This window comes from Somniosus microcephalus, chromosome 33 (assembly GCF_052327205.1).
Source record: "Somniosus microcephalus isolate GS21.2 chromosome 33, FLI_Smic_1.0, whole genome shotgun sequence".
Lineage (NCBI taxonomy): Eukaryota > Metazoa > Chordata > Chondrichthyes > Squaliformes > Somniosidae > Somniosus > Somniosus microcephalus.
In genome coordinates this window covers 28,349,628-28,375,169 of record NC_141019.1, presented here as the reverse complement: position 1 = coordinate 28,375,169, position 25,542 = coordinate 28,349,628, and the positions used below count along the sequence as shown (strand labels likewise).

General features: G+C 48.2%; 1 protein-coding gene across 2 annotated transcripts in view; it reads left to right on the top strand.

Annotated features, from left to right (window-relative positions):
- The window catches only part of erbb3a (erb-b2 receptor tyrosine kinase 3a), a 174,458-nt gene that overhangs the window by 105,481 nt on the left and 43,435 nt on the right, over positions 1–25,542 (top strand). For both annotated transcript variants that reach the window (XM_085972814.1, XM_085972815.1), the window contains exons 3-12: positions 735–921; positions 5,323–5,457; positions 8,877–8,942; positions 10,416–10,537; positions 11,782–11,923; positions 13,748–13,861; positions 17,451–17,571; positions 18,536–18,609; positions 19,406–19,496; positions 21,085–21,293. In XM_085972814.1, the coding sequence (XP_085828940.1) occupies positions 735–921; positions 5,323–5,457; positions 8,877–8,942; positions 10,416–10,537; positions 11,782–11,923; positions 13,748–13,861; positions 17,451–17,571; positions 18,536–18,609; positions 19,406–19,496; positions 21,085–21,293 (1,261 nt within the window). The remainder of the gene's footprint in view (positions 1–734; positions 922–5,322; positions 5,458–8,876; positions 8,943–10,415; positions 10,538–11,781; positions 11,924–13,747; positions 13,862–17,450; positions 17,572–18,535; positions 18,610–19,405; positions 19,497–21,084; positions 21,294–25,542) is intronic.

The following is a 25,542-nucleotide window of genomic DNA, read 5'->3' as shown; positions in this document are numbered from 1 at the left end:
GTGAGAAAAACCTGGAGTACTGTGCACAGTTTTGGTCTCCTTGCCTAAGAGGGAGTGCAACGAAGGTTCACCAGACTGATTCCTGGGATGGGGGGATTGTCCTATGCGGAGAGATTGAGTAGACTGGGCCTATATTCCCTAGAGTTTAGAAGAATGAGAGGTGATCTCATTGAAATGTAAAAAATTCTTAAGAGGCTTAACAGGGTAGATGCTGAGAGGCTGTTCCCCCTGGCTGGGGAGTCTAGAACCAGGGCTCACAGTCTCAGAATAAGGGGTCGGCCATTTAGGACTGAGATGAGGGGAAATTTCTTCACTCAGAGGGTGGTGAATCTTTGGAATTCTCTGCCCCAGAGGGCTGTGGAGGCTCAGTCGTTGAGTATATTTAAGACAGAGATCGATAGATTTTTGGATATTAAGGTAATCAAGGGATATGGGGATAGGGCGGGAAAGTGGAGATGAGGTCGAAGGTCAGCCATGATCTTATTGAATGGGGAGCATGCTCGAGGGGCCAAATGGCCGACTCCTGCTCCTGTTTCTAACGTTCTTATGGTCACAGACCAGGGAATGAAACCCGAGTTCCTTCGGGTTCAGCTTCACACTGGCGAGTGCACTTGCCAATTGAACCATTGGGGCGCTGAATTTTTCTCATTAAATGGAAGATTTCTGTTGTGTGATGGTGCACCGTCTGTGCTGAAGTAATTTTGCTTTCTCTCCCCCCCTCTCCCTCCCCACAGTCGATCCGGGAGGTGACTGGATACCTGCTGGTGGCACTGAATCAGTTCGAGTATCTTCCTTTGGAAAATCTACGAATTATCCGTGGTACAACGCTCTACGATGACAAGTACGCGCTCTCGGTGATTCTCAATTACCGGAAAGATGGAGTTCACGGGCTGAAGCAGCTTGGATTTAAACAGCTGACAGGTAGGATTGTTGTACTGATGGGGGTGGATGGGGTTCCAGAGGAGCTGCTGGGAGGATAGGCGAGTTCACTCTACAGAGAGCAAGACTTAAAAATACCGCTTGAGAACAGCAGTCCGCCGTAACAGTGGACGATTCAGCACTCGGCGAAGCCCCCACCCACCGCCTTTGCAAACATTGTGACGTTTCTCTCTTCTTTGCACTTTTGGCCTGTTCTGAAGGGAGTGCCTTTTGCCGGGGTAGAGTTCCATCGGCGGTCGTCGCCGACTGGTGTGAACCGTCGACGTTGAGTGTCGGCAGCTATTCACCACAGGAAGCATCACAGCCGAGCCCGGTCTTGTCCTCAGGCGAGACCAATATCCCCCTCCCAATCCTGAGATAGTGAGGTAAATTAAAGTGAGGTGAGGTAAAGTGAAGTGAGGTGGGGTGGAAGTGGGTTCGGATCTGAGGCCCCTCTTCCTCACCAATGAGCTAGGCGGGAAAAAGTTGTTTTGTGCCTAAACTGTCTCCCGAGTGCTTCCCTCCAGCAGGTTCCAATTCCCTGTTAAAGACGTGGGTTTGGATGATCCTTGACAGGTGTAATTAAAAGATTTATTTCTTGCGACTTTTGCAATGAGTCAGTGAGAAAAGCGCAGTTTCTGTCAAACCAGATTTTCAGCTGAGGAGCAGGACTGGAGCCAAACTTCACAAAACAAGGCAGCAAGCGGGAGAGGTATGGTGAAAGCTGCTCTCTGCTCCCTCAGCCAGCAGAAAGCCACCCTGAAGCTTTTCTGTGATTCCCCCCGCCACGCCACCCCTCCCCTGAAGGCATTGCCTGACACTGGGGGTTGCTTGCACAGGTGCCTGGCACACCTCTGGTACCTCAGCTAAGTGGCCACGACTCAAGTTGGAGCTTCGACAGTCTCTGTCAGTGGGTTGTTCGGCTATGGAGGCATCACTGCTGAGCCTGATTCTGTTCCCTCATCCGATGCCCACACGTGCGCGCTTTGCAGCAGGGGTGTGCTGAATACTGAGAACCCTGGCTAGTTTTCCTCTTCCTAGCCAGAGGCTAATTGCAATGTCCCAGTTGGTACCCAGCTTGAGAGTTGCTGTTCACAGACCAGAGATTGATTCTGGAAACTTTCTGGTCTATATGGCTTAGTACTACACAATGGCTATCAGGGGAGCGTACCCCAAGTGTTGCTGCAGAGTATACGCCTTGAATTGCCCTGCCGTTATGTTCGCCATTAACAGCCTCTTTACAAGTGTCCTTCCAGTGGCCGAGCCAGTTCCTGTAGGTCGCCCATCACCCTGGTTACAACTGCAGGGCAAATTTAGTAACAGCGAGGAGACTGCGCATGCATGAATGAGACTTTAAAGCAACTGGACCTAACAACAACTTTTATTTCTATAGCACCTTTAACGTAGCAAAACGTCCCAAGGTGCTTCACAGGAGCGTTATCAGACAAAAATTTGACACCGAGCCACATAAGGAGAAATTAGGGCAGGTGACCAAAAGCTTGGTCAAAGAGGTAGGTTTTTAAGGAGCATCTTAAAGGAGGAAAGAGAGGTAGAGAGAGACAGAAAGGTTTAGGTAGGGAATTCCAGAGCTTAGGGGCCTCGGCAGCTGACGGCTGGAGTGATTATAATCAGGAATGCTCAAGAGGGCAGAATTGGAGGAGTGCAGATATCTCCGAGGTTGTGGGGGCGAAAGTAAGCTCTTGGTCTGTGAGCGGGGATGTTAGCCCACCTGTGCTCTGAATCGGAATGATAGACCTCAAGCGAAGTGTCAGCAACTGTTCAGCTTTACGGTTGCTGGCACTTTTGGTCAGAGGTACGGCGTGAAGCCCCCTCTACAGCAAGGTATTGGTGCCTCCAATGTCACTAGTGTGTGGTCATTTATACTTCAGGGTGGCCTCCAGCAGCACTCTTGTCATTGCGTAACGAGGACTTAAATTGTATTCTTTTACCAGCTCCTTGGAAAGAGCCTTTATCCCTAGATTGCTGCCTCCAGCCCCCTGTAGTGTAGACCGGCTCCTGTGAGCTATTCACCTGGTGGCAGCTACAAAGATCCCTACTTAAAAGATTAAGGCAAAAAGTATCACATTAATGCAAGTGGTGAGTAATCGTCTTTAGTGATCAAGTACTTATGTCTGTGTGTTTACGTAGCTACAAACCTTGACAAATATTTCCCCCACCCTCCTGTGCTCATTCCTTTCAAGGCTGGCCTGCCTTTGGCTTGTAATGCCACCAGTTGTTGGCTATCTGTATATATTAGAATAAATGACATGTCTGGAACCAGAGGGCAATCTGCCCCACCCCCATCCTCTCCCAGATCCCACTCTCTGGAATTCTCCCCGAAACCCTTCCACCGCTCTCTCCTTCTTTAAGACCCCCCCAAGCCCATTTCTTTCACTGAGCTTTTGGTTACCAGCTAATCTCTCCTCCTTCTCGGCATCCATCTTTTTCCTTTACGTCTCTGTTTGGCACCTTGGACCGTTTCCTTCTCCGTGAAAGGTGCCATGTAGCTGCAAGCTATTGTTGACGATCGCGCTCTGTGCTGGAGCATGGCATGGCATCAAAGTGCTTACTCGTCATCTCTGAGCCTAGACCCTAGACAGAGAATCTTTAGCAGGTTATTCAGTCGGGTGGGGGGGGAAATTAAGAGACATCATAGCTGAGCTCGATCCTGTTCAACAACTCGCATTTATATAGCGCCTTTAACGTAGTACAATGTTCCAAGGCGCTGCACAGGAGTGTTACCAAACAAAACTTGACACTAAGGAGCATCTTCAAGGAGGAAAGAGAGGCGGAGAGGTTTAGGGAGGGAATTCCAGAGCTTAGGGCCTCGGCAGCTGAAGGCACGGCCGCCAGTGGTGGAGCGATTCAAATCAGGGATTCTCAAGAGCCCAGAATTGGAGGAGCGCAGAGATCTCACCACACATGTAACCCCCACTGGGAAAGGACACAAGATCACAATCAGGACCACAAACCCAGGCTGATTTTCTCTTTTACTTTCCCTCGCTCGGGAATAGAGGCCCACTGTTGAGATCAAGTAACTCAGCACAAGCCAGTAATTGAGCCTGGGGCTTTCCTGATGTGCAGGGCCGATTGAAGGGGTCTTGCTGTGTGCAAAAATGGCTGAGGCATTTGTCTACACAGCAACAGTCACTGCACTTCAGACCAATTTATTGGATGTGCAGGAAACTTTGGTTTATCCGGAGGTTAACTGTCCGGAATGCTCGAGCCACCGGCAAAAATCAGGAGCCGTTTCGTTAGGGTTTTTTTTCTTTTCGTTGCTTTTTTTTTCCACCAGTCAGGCTCTGCAAGGTCTCGCTGAAGCTGTTGCTAAGCTACAGAGACGCTTGCAAGGTACGGCCGACTGTTTAGAAGCTGTTGCTAAGCAACAGGGTTTGTTGCCAGATACGGAGCTCAAAATCTCCGTATGTTTCAACATTAGCGCTGGTTTGTCCGGCAGTTTTGATGGGACGGCAACAGCTCGGTCCCGTCGGTGGCGGATAGCACAAAGTTTCCTGTAATATGCTGAGAGACGGCTTTGGGGAGGAGTGATGAGAACGTAAGATCAGCCATTCAATAAGATCATGGCTCATCATCGACCTCAACCCCACTTTCCCGCCCGATCCCCATATCCCTCGATTCCCCTAGAGTCCAGAAATCTATCGATCTCAGCCTTGAATATACTCAATGACTGAGCCTCCACAGCCCTCTGGGGTAGAGAATTCCAAAGATTCACCACCCTCTGAGTGAAGAAATTTCTCCTCATCTCAGTCTTAAATGGCCGACCCCTTATTCTGAGACTGTGACCCCTGGTTCTAGACTCCCCAGCCAGGGGAAACTCCAGCATCTAGAAGGGGAGTGGCGAATGCGGGCAGCGGTCCTGCTCGCTCGCGCATGCTAAGCGAGTGCGCTACCATTTGAGCAAATTCCCCATTAGCAAGAGGCACTCGATAAATGCACATCTTTCTTTTTAACCACAGTGGGCGGTGCATTTACCCACTGAGCCATCTGGGGGAGGTGTTTGTTTTCTTTTACTCAAATAACCAACACTCCGGAAGAATGAGTTCTTCATAGGATTTTGAGGGTATTTGAAAAGAAATGTTTGATTCGAAAGACGAATGACTAAAGTGCTGTCAATAGTTCAAATTGATGTTTTTTTTAAAAAAGCATCTGTAGTTTTTATAATTCACCTGTAATATTTTGAGGACCATGTTTATTAGAGTTTGGCTGCATTGCCACTTGCTGTCAGTGTGACTTTCGTTCCCTGCTTTTGTCCCGAATGGAGCTGTGAACAATTGATTGAATCCCCCCTTTCCCACCCCCTCGCATATCTGGATTTCCACTTTTGATGGCTAGTTAATCACCTTGTGGCTAAACCTCCTCCTTTTCTGCCCTTTTGTTGTGTAGAGATTCTGGTGGGAGGCGTGTATTTAGAAACCAACAAGTTCCTGTGTCACACAGAGGCCATCAACTGGGCTGACATCCTTCACAACCCGAAGGAGCGACTGGACTTCAATGAGACAAAGGATAGCATAAAACGCTGTAAGTATAGCCTCCAATCAGCTGGGGCCACCAGCTTTGCACAGTAAGTTGGTCCTTATTGTGAAAGACAAAGGCCCTAATGTTCAAAATGTCAAACACTGTCGCGTATACGTTCTGACTCTCTCCTTGTATACGTTTTCTCCTATTAATCTCCCTTCCTTTCCTGAGGGCACTGGCTCTGGCATGGTGTACGCTTCCATGGGCACTATGCCCTCCAGTACTTTGCCTAATTATTCATGTGTGAATCTGGATGAAAGGCTGGCTATTCAACTGCAGAGGCATCACAGATCAGATGAGCCTGATCCTGCCCTCACCTGATGCCCCCTTTCAGCCCGGGGACAGTGAGGCCAATTACATTGCGAGGTGTGGGGTGGGTTCAGATGCGCTGCTCTCCCCTGCACTATTTAACTGGGTGGGGTGGGTAGGGGTGAACAAAAAAAGACTTTCAGTTTCAGCCTGGTTGAGCTGTCCCTTGGTGTTTCCCTCCAGCTGGCTCCTGTTCTCTGTTCAGACTGTTGGGTTTGGATGATCATTAAAACATTTATTTGTTGTGATTTTTCCCAGCCCCGCCCCACATTGCTTTCTAATAATAAGATAGGTACATAAACTGGCATTTATGCAGCACCTCTCGCATCCTCGGATGTCCCAAAGTGTTTCACAGCCACTGAAGTATTCTTGAACTGTCGCTACGTAGGCTGATGCGGAAGCGAATTTGCACGCAGCAAAGTTCCACAAACTGCAATGAGATAAATGACCAGTTGGTGTTTCGGTGGGGCTGGTTGAGGGATAAAAGTTGCCCAAAACATCAGACCTCCCCTGCACACCTTCAAATAGTGCCTCGGGATCTTTGATCTCCACCGAAGGGACTCCAGTTACAAGGATAGACTGGAGAAGCTGGGGTTGTTCTCCTTAGAGCAGAGAAGGTTGAGAGGAGATTTGATAGAGGTGTTCAAAATCATGAGGGGTCTGGACAGAGTAGACAGAGAGAAACTGTTTCCAATGGCTGATGGGTCGATAATGAGAGGGCACAGATTTAAGGTAATTGGCAAAAGAACCAGAGGCGACATGAGGAAAAACTTCTTTACGCAGCGAGTGGTTAGGATGTGGAATGCGCTGCCTGATAGGGTGGTGGAGGCAGATTCAATCGTAGCCTTCAAAAGGGAGTTGGATAAATACTTGAAGGAGAAAAAATTGCAGGGATATGGGGAAAGAGCGGAGGAGTGGGACTAACTGGATTGTTCTCCGAAAAAGTCGACGCAGACTCGATGGGCCGAATGGCGGCCTCCTGTGCTGGAGTATTCACAGAATCACAGAAACCCCACAGTGCAGATAGAGGCCATTTCGGCCCATCGAGCCTGCACCGACACATATCCCACCCGATCCCCGTAACCCCTACACCAACACATATCCCACCCTATCCCCATAACCCCACGTATGTAATCCCCCTAGCACGAAGGGTCAATTTTATTCTATGATTCCAAGCAGGTGGACTGTTTATGTGCCTCTTACCTTGGTTTAACATCTCATCTGAAAGACAGCGCTCCCTCAGTGCTGCACGGATTGTCAGCCGAGATTATGTGCTCAAATCCCTGGAGTGGGACTTGAACCACTTAGACAAGCTGACACAAAAACCTTATGCAATTCACACAGTTCATATTCCCACGAGGCTCGGTCACTGTGAACTCGTCAAGACCGAATACTTCAAAAATTCTAATAAGCGCTGATGTGGAAAAGAACATCTCGAAGAAAAGGAAAAAGCCATAAATCTAATTCGTTTTAAACTAATTGGGATTAAAATATTTAATGTTAAAGTCCACATGCATTTTTGGATTCTAGGGGAATCGAGGGATATGGAGATCGGGCGGGAAAGTGGAGTTGAGGTCGAAGATCAGCCATGATCTTATTGAATGGCAGGGTAGGCTCGAGGGGCCGAATGGCCGACTCCTGCTCCTAATTCTTATGTTCTTATTAACACACAAAAAAATCTTGCTATTCATTCTTTAGTTAACCTAAAAATATTGGAATTTTTGTGTCAAATATAAAATTGTAGAAATAAGCAAAGAAATCAACTGGGGAGTGCACCTGAAGGGGCTGGAATGTGATTGAAGGTGGAACTCTCATTGAGTTTTACTCTTCCTTTCAGTCCTTCCCTCCCCCCACATACCCTGGGAGCACATGCCTTTCCCCGACCTAGACGGCTTCTGATAGGCCTCTGCCAAAACGTTCTTGAGCCACCTGATAGCAGAGGATAAAAACTTGCACTGTGGGGTTTGTGGGTGCAGCCCTGTGTCTGGCCTCGCCTACGTGTCCAAAACTACTGACGATCACAAGATAATTATGGACGAGAAAGGTCTATCAGTCCATCTTAGTTCGTTCATCCATCCAAAATGATCAGCACGGTGGCATAGTGGTTAGCACTGTTGCCTCACAGCGCCAGGGACCCGGGTTCGAATCCGGCCTCGGGTGACTGTCTGTGTGGAGTTTGCACATTCTCCCCGTGTTTGCGTGGGTCTCTGCCGGGTGCTCCGGTTTCCTCCCACAGTCCAAAGATGTGCGGGTTAGGTTGATTGGCTATGATAAAATTGACCCTTAGTGTTAGGGGGATTAAATACGTGGGGTTACGGGGATAGGGGTGGGATATGTGTTGGTGTAGGGGTTACGGGGATTGGGTGGGATATGTATCGGTGCAGGCTCGATGGGCCGAAATGGCCTCTATCTGCACTGTGGGGTTTCTGTGATTCTGTGATAAAGTCCCCCCATTGCAGCATTCAATTGTTTCTTAAATGATGAAGAATTTCCTGATATCGGTCCTAAAATGCCCTTTTACTAGTTTGAGCCTGTAACCCCGTGTCCTACTTTTCTCAATTTAAGAATTTAAAGTCATTTTCCGGAGTTGAGTTTTTGAGCTTAACTGTCAGCCCAGGTGCCACCCACCTAATCTGGTATTGGCAGATTCCACAGCCCAACACACAGTCAGGGTATAGCTGCAGTACAGGTACAGGCACGACGGGCCGAATGGCCTCCTCCTGTGCTGTAAGATTCTATGAATCTACCTCAGCCCATACTCTTTGCAGACCAAAGCCAGGGGTCCCCAAATTGAAGGCAGTTTATGATTCTTCCAATCTCCATTTGCAACATTTAATCTCTCCTGCCTTCTACCCTAACGCAGACTGTTCCTTCAGTTCCTTCCTCCCCTCCCCCCTTTCCCAGCCTCCGCGCCTGCTTAAAATCTGTTCCATCTCTAGCCTTTTCCAGTTCTGACGAAAGGTCACCGACCTGAAACGTTAACTCTGTTTCTCTCTCCACGGATGCTGCCTGGCCTGCTGAGTGCTTCCAGCATTTTCTGTTATTTTAATGACCAGTCGGTTTAGTTTGAACTGTGTTGCCCCACAGTGATGATCGATCTCCTGTTTTACCAGGTTCCAAGTGTCACGCGTCTTGTAACGGACATTGCTGGGGCCCTGGTGAGCATGACTGTCAGACCTGTAAGTACATTCTGTGCGTCTGCTGAATATATCGCCACAGTATTGCTAGTGAGGTTCAGACAAGGATACAGTCCATTGAGTTAGACTGCGAGAAGTGGTATAAGACTGCTGTGCAGTCCGGGCAGAACACTAACAGAGGAGTGCATGTGGATGCACCATAGCAACTCAACCCAGGTATAGCATATGTTTCTGAAGCACTGTGGCACTTACAAACTTAACACACAAATAGAATACAGGTATGAAGAGATGAAGACAATTTTTTTTTTTTTAAGGTTCTATGTTCGAGATTTTGTTAACAGCTCGTACAGGAAGGGCATTCCCAAGTAAACATTTGACGGTTCAAACATGCGAAATGGCTGTTCTCACCGTTTGATTAGCTGATACAAGCAGCCTGCCTCGGGTTGAAACCATCAGTGTTGGAATGATTCGCTCACAATCTAGGGTGTCGTGTTCTTCCCAACATGAACGGGGGTATTCATAAACATACCCAAGTCTTTGCAGACATACAAAAATCAAATTAGTTATAGATAATTATAAATTAGTGTCAGCTTGGCTCGGATCTGAATCTGAAGGTTGTGGCGCATACACTTGGCTGACTCCTGAATGCAGAGTCTGTTGAAACGCTACACTGTCAGAGGTATTATTTTTGGATTAGTTGCTAAACTGAAGTCCCATCTGCATCTGGGGTTTTACACTCAATTATCTGGGGGTGGGGCAGCAGTATAAACCGCAAAGAGGGGATTTCAGTGTAAGGGTGTAAACTCCAGATTAATTCTAGAGTCAATTCAGCTTGAGGCAAGCTGAGGTCTACTCTGCAGAAAACCTGGCACCTGCAGTATCTGTGTCTGGGTGTTTACAATTACTTCAGATTCTATGACCTGAACTAGAATATTCTTCTAATGTATAAAATCCTTACAGGGATTGACAGGGTAGATGCTGAGAGGTTGTTTCCCCTGGCTGGAGAGTCTAGAACCAGGGGTCACAGTCTCAGGATAAGGGGTCGGCCATTTAGGACTGAGATGAGGAGACATTTCTTCACTCCGAGGGTTGTGAATCTTTGGAATTCTCTACCCCAGAGGGCTGTGGAGGCTCCGTCATTGAGTGTATTCAAGGCCGAGATCGATAGATTTTTGGACTCTAGGGGAATCAAAGGATATGGGGATTGGGCGGGAAAGTGGAGTTGAGGTCGAAGATCAGCCGTGATCTTATTGAATGGTGGAGCAGGCTCGAGGGGCCGTATGGCCAACTCCTGCTCCTAATTCTTACGTTCTTATGAAAAATGTTCACTTGTGTGAGGTACTGGAGGGTACCTGGCCTCTGTGGAACTCTGGCAGGAATCACGGGAGAAAAGGGGTGTACAAAAAAGCTGTAATGATTTCGACTGTTCTCTTGACAGTTGGAATTGTCAACCTGTCTCGCAGATAACGCATGCTGTCCTGTTCACCGCTCTCTCCCTTTCTTTCTCCCCCACAGTGACTAAATCAGTGTGTGCTCCTCAGTGCAATGGCCGATGCTTTGGACAACATAACCCCAGCGAGTGCTGCCACAGCGAGTGCGCCGGTGGCTGTTCAGGGCCGAAAGATACGGACTGTTTTGTAAGTATTCGAAAGGTTTTTTTTTTGTCAATGGGCGAATTCTAAAACAAAACCAAAATACTGCGGGTGCTGGAAATCTGAAATCAAAACAGAAATTGCTGGAACTACTCAGCAGGTCAGGCAGCATCTGTGGAGAGAGAAACAGAGTTAACGTTTCAGGTCGATGACCCTTCGTCAGAACAGATGAAAGGTCATCGACCTGAAACGTTAACTCTGTTTCTCTCTCCACAGATGCTGCCTGACCTGCTGAGTATCTGCAGCATTTTCTGTTTTTATTAAGTGTGTACCTGGCTCGGGCAGGACTGAGAACTGAACCTATGCCATTTTGTTAGGAGGTGGTGACGTAGCCAAAGCCTAGCAAAAGGCTTGTCTGTTTTCTCTTCAGGAAGTGCTGGCTCACAGTCAAAACTGTCCTAGCTCTGGTTGATTTGAGTGTCAGACAGTGATGGATTGCTCATCCTAACACTCACAACCACAGTTGGATATCACTGTCTCCTTTCTCCTTCAGGAAAATGACACTGAAACCAAGGGATGAATGAGAGTAAGAACAAACGTGACAGGGATTGATTGAGTGAACGCAAAAGAGAGTGTGATGAGTGTGGAAGAGAGAGAGAGAGAGAGAGAGTGAATAAATGTCTGATCAGGACTAATGGAATGAAAGTGGGCGAGTGCAATGGGAACTGAGACTGAGGATGATCGTGAGCAACTGTGATGGGACTGACTGACAGAGTGAAAGTAACAGAAACCGAGTGAGCATGACGAGGCCTGAGAGGCAGAGAGTAAGTAACGGTGATGGGGGACGGAGAGTGACTGATAGGGATTAGCAGACAGTGAGCGAGTCTGACAGATTGAGACAGGCTGAGAGACCGAGCATGAAAGTGAGTGAGAGTGATGAGGGCTAACAGTGAGAACAAACGCATTAGGAGCAGGAGTCGGCCATATGGCCCCTCGAGCCTGCTCCGCCATATTCAATGAGATCATGGCCGATCATCGACCTCAACTCCACTTTCCTGCCCGATCCTCATATCCCTTGATTCCCTGAGTGCCCAAAAATCTATTGATCTCAGCCTTGAATATACTCAACGACTGAGCATCCACAGCCCTCTGGGATAGAGAATTCCAAAGATTCACCGCCCTCTGAGTGAGAAAATTTCTCCTCATCTCAATCCATAAGCGTTAGAGTGTGAAATGGTTATTCTTCTAGCCAGTTTGATTCTTATGTCATGACGGCTATGTTCCCACAGGCATGCCGGCGCTTTAATGACAGCAATGCCTGTGTCCCAGTCTGTCCACAACCATTAATTTACAACAAGCAGTCCTATCAGCTGGAGCGCAATCCAGACACCAAGTACATGTACGGAGCTTTCTGTGTGAAGAGCTGCCCTGGTGAGTACACCTAGCTTCTAAAATAAATTTGTTTTCCTCTCATTTCATTCTCTCGGAATCATGGATTTGTCAGGAGAGCTCCGGCAACACTCAGCGGTGTCTGCAACCAACCATTAGACAAAGTGGTGTAACGATCCCGCCTTCCTGAGAGAACATGGCTTAGCATAGAAGCTAGGAGCAGGAGTAGGCCATTTGGCCCCTCGAGCCTGCTCCGCCATTCAATGAGATCATGGCTGATCATCCAAATTCAGTACCCTGTCCCTGCCTTCTCCCCATATCCCTTGATCCCTTTAGCCTTAAGAAATATATCTATCTCCTTCTTGAATATATTTAATGAATTGGCCTCAACTGCCTCCTGTGGTAGAGAATTCCACAGGTTCACCACTCTCTGGGTGAAGAAATTCCTCCTCATCTCTGTCCTAAATGGCTTACCCCTTATCCTTAGACTGTGACCCCTGGTTCTGGAGTGCCCCGCCATCGGGAACATCCTTCCTGCATCCAGTCTGTCCAGTCCTGTTAGAATTTTATAAGTTTCAATGAGATTCCCCTCTCATTCTTCTAAACTCCAGCGAGTATAAGCCCAATCGACCCAATCTCTCCTCATACATCATTCCTGCCATCCCAGGTATCAGCCTGGTGAATCTTCGCTGCACTCCCTCCATGGCAAGAACATCCTTCCTCAGATAAGGCGACCAAAACTGCACACAATACTCAAGGTGTGGTCTCACCAAGGCCCTGTACAACTGCAGCAAGACATCCTTGTTCCTGTACTCAAACCCTCTCGCTACGAAGGCCAACATACCATTTGCCTTCTTAACCGCCTGCTGCATCTGCATGCTTACCTTCAGCGACTGGTGCACAAGGACACCCAGGTCTCGTTGCACTTCCCCTTCTCCCAATCTATTGCCATTCAGATAATAATCGGCCTTCCTGTTTTTGCCACCAAAGTGGATAACCTCGCATTTATCCACGTTCTATTGCATCTGCCATGCATCTGCCCAATCACCCAACCTGTCCAAATCATACTGGAGTTTCTCGGCATCCACCTCACAGCACACACGCCCACCCAGCTTTGTGTCGTCTGCAAATTTGGAGATATTACATCTAGTTCCCTCGTCCCACCCTGCCCGTGCTTGATTTTTTTTCCCCGACAGAGCCCCCCCCCGACCACCCGAATTGGTGCCCTGGCTCGCATCAGCTAACTCAACAGACTGGGGGGTGGAACCTGGAACCTTCCTTGGGGAAGTTTCATAGAATCGCACAGCACAGAAGGAGGCCATTCGACCCATCGTGCTTGTGCCGGCTCTTTGAAAGAGCGATCCAATTAGTCCCGCTCTGCTCTTTCCCCATAGCCCTGCACATTTTTCCTTTTTTAAGTATATATCCAATTTCTTTTGAAAGTTACGATTGGCTCTGCCACCACCATCTTCTCTGGCAGTGCATTCTATCTCCCCTCTGGTTCTTTTGCCAATTATCTTCAATCTGTGCCCTCTGGATACCGACCCTCCTACCAGTGGAAACCCTACGGTGTTTCCATGACTCCTGGGGGATCATTTTAACTGTGGGCAATATTGAATTTGCTGCCCATTATACACACCACCAGATTTTCCTTTCCATTAAAGTCAAAGCGAGGGAAAATCAGGCGGTGTGTATAACCGGCGGCCTGTTCGATGTCGGCCATTTTGCGTGACCCCAGTGCCCAATCCACTTTGTGGTGAACGGGTTTTTTTTTTTTTAACTCCTGGAAATCATTGCTGGCCCTTTGAGGCAAGAGCTCGTGGAATGTAGCTGGAAGGGTCGTCCTCTCTTTTTTTTGTTCTGCAGCGAACTTTATCGTCGATCAGAGCTCGTGTGTCCGCGCCTGTCCCAGCGACAAGATGGAGGTTGAAAAAAACGGTGTGAAAATGTGCGAGCCGTGCGACGGCCTCTGTCCAAAAGGTGAGCGTGGAAGTGTGAACAGCGCAGGTCAGACTCCCTCCCTCACCAGGTTACCCGGGCAACAGATACATTTTAAGCTACAATATTAACTGAGTGGGGGGGAGGGAAATGTTTTTACCAGTCGGTAGCTGATCGGGCTTCGAGTCCTGTCACTTGAATTATACGCGGCCTCTCAAACTCTTGATACGTTTAAAAGATGCAATTTGGAACTTAGAGCCGGAGATGACTTGGAAAAACCGGCAAGTCAGATAATCTTTACCGGCTTGTTCGAACTGCCTGCAGCGCGATCTGCTATTGAGGCGCCCAGTTTAAAACATGAGAGAAATGTAGTTTTAAAACTCATAATTGTTTAGTTTTAGATTAAGTCGTTTAATTTACCCTGGCATTTTAAAATGTACGCATAATTAAGAGACACTTGAGGTGAATATTTTCCACTCGGTAAACGTGTTTGCTGCCGGCATGCAGTGGCAGATTAACCTGGCAGCAACTCAGTGAATTTGCATGAAACTTCGCTTCCCAGAAATTCTCAATTGCAGATTCTGTCCCCAGCCCCCGTGTTAGTAGTTTTGTGTCTCGTCAAACCACTGGCCGCAGAAATAGCGGCCAAGGTGCCCTGTTGCCAATTAACCGTGAACGGTCCAGCATTAAAGGGGTGCAGCCTTTACCCAGAGGTCGGTGGCAAGCCAACGATTTTTTTTTTTTTCTTTCTGCCAAATTTGTGGTTTTAACAGAAGCAATATCAAGTTACATTGTAAAAAAAAATCATTATGATGGACATGATTTGTGGTTTTCTCACCAAAAAAAACCTACATGCTGAAAATCTGGAAACAGCCAAGCAGGTCAGGCAGCATCTAGCTGCAGTTTGCCCGACTGTTTTTGTTCACTTTAACTGCCTTGGGACCTTTTTTACTACGTTAAAGGCGCTATATTGTGTCAGCTGTGGCTCAGTGGGTAGCACCCTCGCCCCTGAGTCAGAAGGTTGTGGGTTCATAGTCCCACTCCAGAGACTTGAGCACAAAATCTAGGCTGACACTCCAGTACGGTGCTGAAGGGAGTGCTGCACTGTCAGAGGTGCCGTCTTTCGGATGAGATGTTAAACTGAGGCCCTGTCTGGTGGACGTAAAAGATCCCATGGCACTATTTTGAAGAAGAGCAGGGGAGTTCTCCCCGGTGTCCTGGCCCAATATTTATCCCTCAACCAACATAACAAAAACAGGTTATCTGGTCATTATCCCATTTCTGTTTGTGGGAGCTTGCTGTGCGCAAATTGGCTGCTGCATTTCCTACATTACAACAGTGACTACACCTGTGAAGCGTGGTCATGAAAGGCGCTATATAAATGCATGTCTGTCTTTCTTTCTATATAAATGCAAGTTGTTGTGTCACCTGCTGATATTTGGTACAAACGTCGAGAGTCACTTGTTTTCAGTTGAAAGATCTTCGGATGTTTGTAGGCTTGGCACTTAACATGTCCAGTCACTGTGGAGCGGTGATCAGCCAAGTAAATGGAACGCTGAGCTATATTGCTAAATCAGGAGAATACAAGTCCGAGGGGGGTCATGCTAAAGTGGTACCGTGCCCTGGTCAGACTGCACATTGAGTACTGTGTCCAGTTTTGGTCACCTAGACACAAGGGAACCATTCAAATCCTGCAGGCAGGGCAGAGAACAGTCACCAGGCTGTTTCCCAGTGTGAAAGGATTGGATTATTAGGGAAGAAATTGAGCTCCTCAGCTTTGCAAGAAGTTGACCTTATCGAAGCATACAAGATAGTAAATCGTGTGGAAAAAGTAAATACAGAACATTACTTCGGAAGAAACCATGATAGTCGGACAAGGGGGCATGGCATCTCTATCAATATTGATGTCATTTTGTAATGTCATGGGTTCAAACTGACGAAGGCAAATTTAGGACTAACGTCAGAATGTTTTTCACACAGAGTGATCGACATGTGGACTTTAGGTTAGGTAGTGGAGGCAAGAAACAGTTGGATGTTGTGATGTGGAGCACGACAGAGTCTTTCTGGATGAATGAGCTAAGATGGGCAGAATGGACTTGCCCATCTGCATCCATCTTGTGTCATCGGCCTATAGGACTGTTTTGTGGGCAGATGTGTCACCTTTTTTTCCAAGCCGTTACTCAGCCTGTCCTAGTTCTCCTGGTTGGCATATATGATGCACTGAGGAACTTAGTTCTGATTAGCACTAAATGTTGAAGGCGGACAAAGTCAGAGGACCTTCCTTACAGGAACTTTCCAAAACTGCAGTACCGTTTCTGTCTGTGGGTGGTGACGTGGAGCTTCTAGAAGTTACTACTCTCCAACAGCACCACCCTCAGGCACTTCGAGGCTGTGCAGCATGGATTCCACAGTATCCATTTTATAAAAGGCGAGTGTACAATCATCGCAGTAATTGCAGACTCAACAGTGCTTTTGCTACTAGTGCAACTTTTTTGCTTTCACTTTTTTTCTTTATTTTGTTTTGGCAATCTCCCCCTTGCTGACTCTTTCTTGGATACAGTTCTGCAGGCCTTCAGTACATTGTGTGAGACTAGACCGTGAATGTTGGTGCACTTTATGACAGGCGATTGCCAAGTTGCTGCGACCAGCTAACTCAGAACAGACCTAGGTCCTTCTGGCCTGTGTGCCTTTAAAGAACTTGCATTTATATAGCGCCTTTCACGACGTCCCAAAGTGCTTCACAGCCAATGAGGTACTGTTTTTGAAGTGTAGCCATTGTTGCAATGCGCGCACAGCAAGCTCCCACAAACCGCAATGTGATAATGGCCAGATAATCTGTTTTTGTGATGTTGATTGAGGGATAAATATTTCTCCCAGGACACCTCTTCTTCAAAATGGTGCCATGGGATTTTTTATGTCCAACTGAGAGCAGATGGGGCCTCGGTTTAACGTCTCATCCCAAAGACGACACCTCCAACAGCGCAGCACTCCCTCAGCACTGCACCGGGAGTGTCAAGTTATGTGCTCAAGTCTCTGGAGTGGGACTTGAACCCACCACCTTCTAACTCATCAGGGAACTTTTTTTAGGTGACCTTTTCCAGGAATGCACTGAGTCTTATTGTGTCTTCCCTTTGGGGAACTGTGAAGTAGTGGAAGGATTCGCAGGTCGATTAACAGTTAACACTCCTTCCATGGCCGTAACTCTCTTTAGGGTGGTCAGTCCTATATGGTGGGAGGGTTTTATGGGCTCCCACAATCCATACGATGAGGGCGGGGGGGGGACGCGAGTATCCCGCTGGATGGCCACCCAGAATTCCGAGCCGGATCTCCGACTCCACTCACCGGGACTGTCTGGAGTGGGGTTTGAACCCTGCACCTTCAGGCCCAGAGGCGGGGCTGCTATCACTGTGCCAAAGGCTCACTCCATACACCGAGTGCCTGATCTGGAAAGTCTCCCATTAGGCAGCACGCACACCCCTCACGTTGCTGCACACAGCATTCATCCAAAACATTGGCTGTCAGTGTACCGATTGTCTGACTCTGAAGGGCTTTTACTGTTGGCTTCAAATCTTGGCGAATATCCATCCAGTGCTTTTACTCAAATGTGTCCTTTGCTTTCTTGTCTGACCAGCTTGTGAAGGGACTGGGGCTGGGAGTCGCTATCAGACAGTGGATTCAAACAACATCGATCAGTTCATCAACTGCACGAAGATCACCGGCAACCTTGACTTTCTCATCACTGGTATCAATGGGTAAGGAAGTCCCTTCAGAAGAAAATGGGGTCAGACCAATGGCTAAAAAGGAACTGTAATCATGTGAATGCCATGCAACCCTAGTGGCTGCGAAGAGTGATTGCGGGATGGTGTATGTCGTCCATCTTAGCCACTTGGGAAGTACTGAGTGGAGACCATGGGGTCGGGGGAGGTGGGGGGGGGGAAACATTGTCAGAAGAGTTGTAGCCCATCCCATCTTGTGCACCTCTTGGCTTAAGTTTGTCATTTGCAGGGACCTGGGAGCAAAGTGATCCTTTCAGTTGGGGGATGGTGGACAATACTGAATGGGACAGATAAGAAGAAAGTCTTTCACCAAATCACATCTTACAACAACCCCATCCTCACCGTCTTTCAATTCTCTTCCCCCCCCCCCCCCCCCCCCCCCCCCCCCCCCCCTTTCTGGAAGGTGGACTTTTCAGCCACAATCATTGAATAGCAACCTTGGCTAACGTTTCCCCCTCCCTCGCCCAGAGGTCAGTTCGAACGTTCCAACTGCTTGCCTGGCTGAGATCAAACCTGGGAGGCTGGGACCTTTCGGTCTGAATGGTTTGGCCATTCCCAACTGAGCCACTAGGGGAGCTCTATCTTCTCCTTTGAGTCCTCTTTCACGTTGGCGAACTATTTCTAACTTCACTGCGATAAAGGATTGCATTTCTGAGCACCAAGATTATTCACACCCACCGTGGATTAAGCTTGGTTGCAAAGCTGTCCTGTTCTTCCCGCTTTCAGCTTGTTTGCATATTGAGGTTTAGAAATCGTTTTATATTTGTGACTTAACAGAAAAGTGCTACTTCGACCCAAGTTGTGTAACACCGACAAAGTGAGATTTTTGCACTTGGCTTTGCTGATGGTTGCCTTGGTTTAAGGTTCACTTGCTTTGTAGATGCTGCAAGAGGCGTTAGTTTTAGAATTCATTTCTTTCGGGCCTTTTTTTTGGTTTTAGGGACCTGTATCACAAAATTGCACCTCTGGATCCAGAAAAACTGAAAGCATTTGGAACTGTTCAAGAGATAACAGGTGAGCATCTTAAGCAGATGGCGAAAATCATGACGTGGGGCCTGGTAGGTTGGTGATAACGTAATGTACTGTTCGCTGATTTAAGGGCTGGTTCTCAAGCTAAATTAACTCTCGTGCTCCAAGCAGTGCTAGATTACTTCATTCTGGGTATCTGCTTGAGGGCTATGAGGTTCATACCAGTATTGGTGCGTCTCCATCTCAGCCCATTCCGGGTGCAGGCCCATCATGTGACGCCAGTGTTGCCTTGCCTTGGGTATCTGCAGAGTTTATGTAGTGCCCATGTGGCCCAGCCCAGATACAGCCCTGACAGTGCTCGAGTTTGTGCCAGTATGATGCCAGTACAGCTTCTGCCAGGTACCGGCCTGAGAGGCTGAGTATAGATTACTGAGCCGTTTATTTAATGCCCAGTTGACCACAGCAAGGCTCATTCTGGGCATAGACCCAAAGGGCTGCCGAACACCTTCAGGCCTCCAAAACTAGACAGGAAGGAAAACACGGAGGGATAATTGGCCCTGGGCCTCTCTTGCACTCGTCTGTGCCCAGTTATAAAGTGACATTGACCGAGGACTGAGCACAATCTGCCTGAATTTTCAGCCAAGAAAGCAAACAGCAAGAGAGGATTTAAAACAAAAATCTACTCGGGAGCATTTGGAATGATCTCGGACAAAAATTTACTCAAATGATTGAAAATGACGCTGCTGCAATACTGTGATGTTATCTGATGGAGTGTGTGAGCATGGGGTCTTTTAATTGCTGAAGTTGTCTAAAGTCACGCCTGCATTCTCTCTGCTTCCAGGTTACTTGAATATTCAGTCCTGGCCACAAAACATGACGGATTTCGGTGTCTTTTCCAATCTAACTACTATTGGAGGCAGGACACTCTACAAGTAAGCACTCCAAAGAAAACAAGTTTAGTAATGTGAAGTTGGCCAATCTCAGCAGGATAGCTGGAGGACTTAGGGGTCGGCCATTTAGCTGGAGAATAAGGGGTCGGCCATTTAGGACTGCGGTGAGGAGGAATTTCTTCACTCGGACGGTGGTGAATCTTTGGAATTCTCTACCCCAAAGGGCTGTGGCGGCTCAGTCGTTGAGTATATTCAAGACAGAGATCAATAGATTTTTGAATATTAAGGGAATCAAGGGATATGGGGATAGTGCAGGAAAGTGGAGATGAGGTAGAAGATCAACCATGATCTTATGGAATGGCGGAGCAGACTTGAAGGGCCAAATGGCCTACTCCTGCTCCTATTTCTTATGTTCTTATGTTGTTACAAGTAGCTTCAGCTCCCTAGGCCTGGTTGGGGAGGGGGAATATCAGGGGTGAACCGGATTGGGTTCAGCTGGATTGCCCCCCTCCCACTGTCAAATAGCCTGCCCACCCTCACTCTCTGGACTCAAACGTGAAGAGTGGCTTCTTTGGTGAGGCACTGGTGCATGTGGGTGTCCTTGTACATGAGTCACTGAAAGTGAATGTGCAGGTGCAGCAAGCCATTAGGAAGACAAATGGTATGCTGGCCTTCATTACAAGAGGATTTGAGTACAGGAGTAAAGAAGTCTTACTCTAATTATACAGGGCCTTGGTGAGACCACACCTGGAGCACTGTGTGCAGTTTTGGTCTCCTTACCTAAGGAAGGATATACTTGCCATAGAGGGAGTGCAACAAAGGTTCACGAGATTGATTCCTAGGATGGTGGGACTGTCGTATGAGAAGAGATTGAGTAACTTAGGCCTGTATTCTCTTGAATTCAGAAGAATGAGAGGGGATCTCATTGAAGCATACAAAATTATTACAGGGCTTGATAGGGTGGATGCTGGGCGAATGTTTCCCTTGGCTGGGGAGTCTAGAACCAGGGGCCACAACCTCAGGATAAAGGGTAGGCCATTCAGGACTGAGATGGGGAGAAATTTCTTCACACAGAGGGTGGTGAAGCTTTGGAATCCTCTACCCCAGAGGGCAGTGGAGGCTCAGTCATTGGGTATATTCAAAACAGAAGTCGATAGATTTCTGACTAGTAAGGGCATCAAGGGATATGGCGATAGGGCCGGTGAATGGAGTTGAGACAGAAGATCAGCCATGATCACATTGAATGGTGGAGCAGGCTCGAGGGGCCGAATGGCCGACTCCTGCTCCTATTTCTTATGTGGAGTACACCCCTGCGTGAGTCAGTGCCGTCAGAAGAGGAGGGAATGGGGGAGAGGCACCGCTGTGATATTGCCGAGATTTCTGGTTAGTTTCTTGCCATCGTGCAGTGGCACACTGTGGGAACATGCCTGAAAATGTACGGGTTAACGGGCAGTGCGTTGGTGTACTGGAACACGGCTGTGTGCCTCTGATTCCCTGCGCAGCGAGCTACTGATCAGAACTGTGCTCTTATGGAGTGGGGGCGGAATGGATGGGCGAAATCAAGTGACGTGCTACCGTAACATGCTCCAAGACCTCTCACCGTGCTCCTTGCTGTCCCTTTTTTTTGCAGCCGTGGTTTGTCTCTGATGATCATGAAGCTGAAGCAAGTGACCTCTCTTGGGTTTCAGTCGCTAAAGGAGATCGGTGCTGGGCAGGTGTATGTGGCTTTCAATAAGCTGCTCTGCTATTATCACACGCTGAACTGGACAGTGCTGTACCCGCAGGAAGACACCGGCCCCGACGTCCATCATCAAGAGAACAAACCAGAAGACGCCTGCAGTAAGTGGGGGGGGACACACACACTTCTCTCTGCAGCACAACAACAACAACTTGCATTTATACCAGCGCCTTTAACATAGTAAAACGTTCCAAGGCACCTCACGGGTGATTATCAAACAAAATTGACACCAAGGAGACATTTTGGTTTCCATATTTAAGAAAAGATATACTTGTTCTCGAGGCGGTTCAGAGAAGGTTCACTCGGTTGATTCCAGAGATGAGGGGGTTGACGTATGAGGAAAGGTTGAGTAGGTTGGGACTCTACTCATTGGAGTTCAGAAAAATGAGAGGCGATCTTATCGAAACATATAAGATTGTGAGGGGGCTTGATCGGGTGGATGCGGTGAGGATGTTTCCACTGCTGGGTGAGACTAGAACTAGGGGGCATAATCTAAGAATAAGGGGCTGCCCTTTCAAAACAGATGAGGAGAAAACTTCTTCACTCAGAGGGTAGTAAATCTATGGAATTTGCTACCCCAGAGAGCTGTGGAAGCTGCGACATAAATAAATTTAAAATGGAGATAGACAGTTTCCTAGCAGATAAGGGAATTAGGGGTTACGGGGAGAGGGCAGGGAAGTGGACGTGAGTCTAGATTCGGATCAGCCATGATCCTATTGAATGGCGGAGCAGGCCCGAGGGGCCGTATGGCCTACTCCTGCTCCTACTTCTTATGTAGGTGACTAAAAGCTTGGTCAAAGAGGTAGGTTTCAAGGATTGTCTTAAAGGAGGAAATAGAGGTTTAGGGAGGCAATTCCAGAGCTTGGGGCCTACACGGTTGAAGGCACAGTGGTGTAAAGGGAGTGGGAGATGCAGAAGAGGTCAGGATCGGAGGAGTGCAGTGATCTCGGAGGGTTGTAGGGCTGGAGGAGATGGGGAGGGGCGAGGCATCGAGGGATTTAAAAACAAGGATGAGAATTTTAAAATCAAGGCATTTGTGCACCGCGAGCACAGGGGGTGATGGGTGAACGGGACTTGATGCAAGTTAGGATACGGGCAGCAGAGTTTTGGGTGAATTCAAGTTTATGAAATGTGGAAGATCGGAGGCCGGCCACGAGAGCATTGCAGTAGTTGAGCCTGAAGGTAACAAAAGCATGGATAAGAATTTCAGTAGCAGATGAGCTGAGGCAGGGGCGGAGACGGGCGATATTACGGAGGTGGAAGTAGGCAGTCTTTGTGATGGAGAGGATACGGGGTCGGAGCTCACCTTGGGGTCAAATCGGATGCAGAAGTTGCGAATAGTCTCGTTAAGCCTGAGCCAGGGAGGGGGCTGGAATCGGTGGTGCGGGGAACGGACTTTGTGGCTGGGTCGGAAGACGATGGCTTCGGTCATCACGATCCAGCAACCCCTGCTGGGAGTGCGGGTGTGTGGCCATCAGGTGAAGACGACGTCTGGCATCGTTCGCTGAATAGGCTGAGACGTGAATAATAGCCCCCTTGAGCGAGGTAGCAGGGGACGGCTGGTGCTGTGGAACCGTACCCCAGTCAGAGTCGGTACGTTTGGGAGAGGAGGGGAGGAAACTGGGGTGCAGCAATATCTCAAACCTGTGACGAGTCCCGAATGTGTCATTAGAGAAACAGCTTAAACGGAGAAGACAAATTTGACAGGTAATGTGGGGTTATGTGCTGCAGGCTCTATTTATCTGGCACGGTGATTGATAACTCTCCTCAGACCGCACGGCTCGACTCCAGCTCCTTGGCTTTCTGTTACATCTTGGATGAACTATTGCAGGCTGGAGTTTAATGGCAGCAACAAACTGCTTTCTGTTTGTTTTTGTTGTTCCCAAAGCAAACGCTGGTATCTTAAACCCATAACTTCCCTCAGTTGATGATCGCCTCGTTACATCAGTGACGAGATGATTAAGCAAGGAGCTGTGTCATTAAGCCAGCCCCGAAGCCCTGCAGCACTCTGCGTTGATATCTGATGCAGAGCCTGGGCTGCAGAAGACTGCTGTCACTGTTTCAGCAGTGAAGTCAGCGAGGGGTGGAGAATTCCACTCGCTCGCCAGTTGCTGGTGAAATACCTTCCTCCCGACATAAAACAAGTGGGCTGCCAGCTTGTTTCGTCAGTGCTGCTCCCTCCATCTCCCATTCTTCCTTCTTTGTTTATCCTGCATTTGACCTTTTGGAGGCCTTGCTGTGGTTCATCCCGATTTCCTTGGTTAGATGCTTATTTCCCCCCTCAATTTTCTCCTAGAAAGAAAGAACTTGTGTCTATACAGCACCTTTCACGGCTTTAGGACGTCCCAAAGCATTTTACAGCCAATAAAAAGAAAGACTTGTATCTCTGCAGCGCCTTTCACGACCACCGGACGTCCCAAGCGCTTTACAGCCAATGAACTACTTTTGAAGTGTAGCCACTGTTGTAATGTAGGAAACGCAGCAGCCAATTTGCGCACAGCAAGCTCCCACAAACGGCAATGTGATAATGACCACTTATGGTCACATCTGGCTTCATAAGATCATAAGAAATAGGAGCAGGAGTAGGCCATTCGGCCCCTCGAGCCTGCTCCGCCATTCAATGAGATCATGGCTGATCATCGACCTCCACTTTCCCACCTGATCCCCATATCCCTTGATTCCCCATGAGCCCAAAAATCTATCGATCTCAGCCTTGAATATACTCAACGATTCATTCATGTTATGTTGATTGAGTGATAAATATTGGCCAGGCCACCAGAAATAACTCCCCTGCTCTTAGAGTCATAGAGTTTTACAGCACAGAAAGAGGCCCTTCGGCCCATCGTGTCTGCGCCGCCCATCCATCCCTGTCCAGTCTAATCCCATTTTCCAGCATTTGGTCCATAGCCTTGTATGCATTGGCATTCCAAGTGCTCATCCAAATGCTTCTTGAATGTTGTGAGGGTTCCTGCCTCTACCACCCTTTTGGCATTGAGTTCCACATTCCAACCACCCTCTGGGTGAAAAAGTTCCTCCTCAAATCCCCTCTAAATCTCCTGCCCCTTACCCTGAATCTATGCCCCCTTGTTATTGACCCCCCTACTAAGGGGAAAAGTTCCTCTTTGTCTACCCTATCTATGCCCCTCATCATTTTGTATACCTCAATCAGGTCCCCCCTCAGCCTTCTTTGCTCCAAGGAAAACAACCCCAGCCTGTTTAGTCTTTCTTCATAGCTGAGGCGCTCCATCCCAGGTAACATCCTGGTGAATCTTCTCTGCACCCTCTCCAAAGCAATCACATCCTTCCTATAGTGAGGCGACCAGAACTGCACACAGTACTCCAGCTGTGGCCTCACCAGCGTTTTGTACAGCTCCATCATAACCTCCCTGCTCTTATATTCTATGCCTCAGCTAATGAAGGCAAGTATCCCATATGCCTTTTTAACCACCTTATCTACCTGTTCCGCTGCCTTCAGGGATCTATGTACATGTACACCAAGGTCCCTCTGACCCTCTGTACTTCCTAGGGTCCTACCACTCATTGTGTATTCCCTTGCCTTATTTGTCCGTCCAAAATGCATCACCTCGCACTTTTCAGGGTTAAATTCCATTTGCCACTTTTCCGCCCATCTGACCAACCCGTTTATATCGTCCTGTAGCCTGAGGCTTTCCTCCTCGCAATTGACCACCCCACCAATTTTCATGTCATCTGCGAACTTGCTGATCATACCTTTTACTATTACACTCTTCTTCGTAATAGTGCCATGGGATCGTTTACATCCACCTTAGAGGGCAGATGGGGCCTCGGTTTAACGTCTCATCCGAAAAACGGCACCTCTGACAGTGCAGCACTCCCTCAGTACTGCACTGGAGTGTCAGCCTAGATTTTTGTGCTCAAGTCCCTGGAGTGGGACTTGAACCCACAACCTTCTGACTCCGAGGCGAGGGCGCTACAAATGAGCCACGGCTGACACACAATGAAGTACTTTTGAAGTGTCGTCACTGTTGTAGAGGCACTAACACCTTGCTGGGGTTAGATCACTTGGGCATATGTTGCCCTCTGAGCTCTCACCCAAGTCACTGAGTGCAGGGTGGCTCTTTGACCCTGTGGAGTATCCTGTCCCTACCTGCACATATTTCCGGGGTGGGGGGTGGATTCATTGCAAAGCAATCAGAAATGGGAATCCTGGCTGATTTCTTTTCCCCTTCCTGTCCCTGAGACACTGAGATCAATTGTAATGTTTCCACTGTTGCCCCACCTAAGATCAGCAATCTCAGTACAAACTTGGACCTTAATGGGCTGTATCTCCACACAGAGCAATTATTCACTGCCATCGGGGCTTTGGTGAGA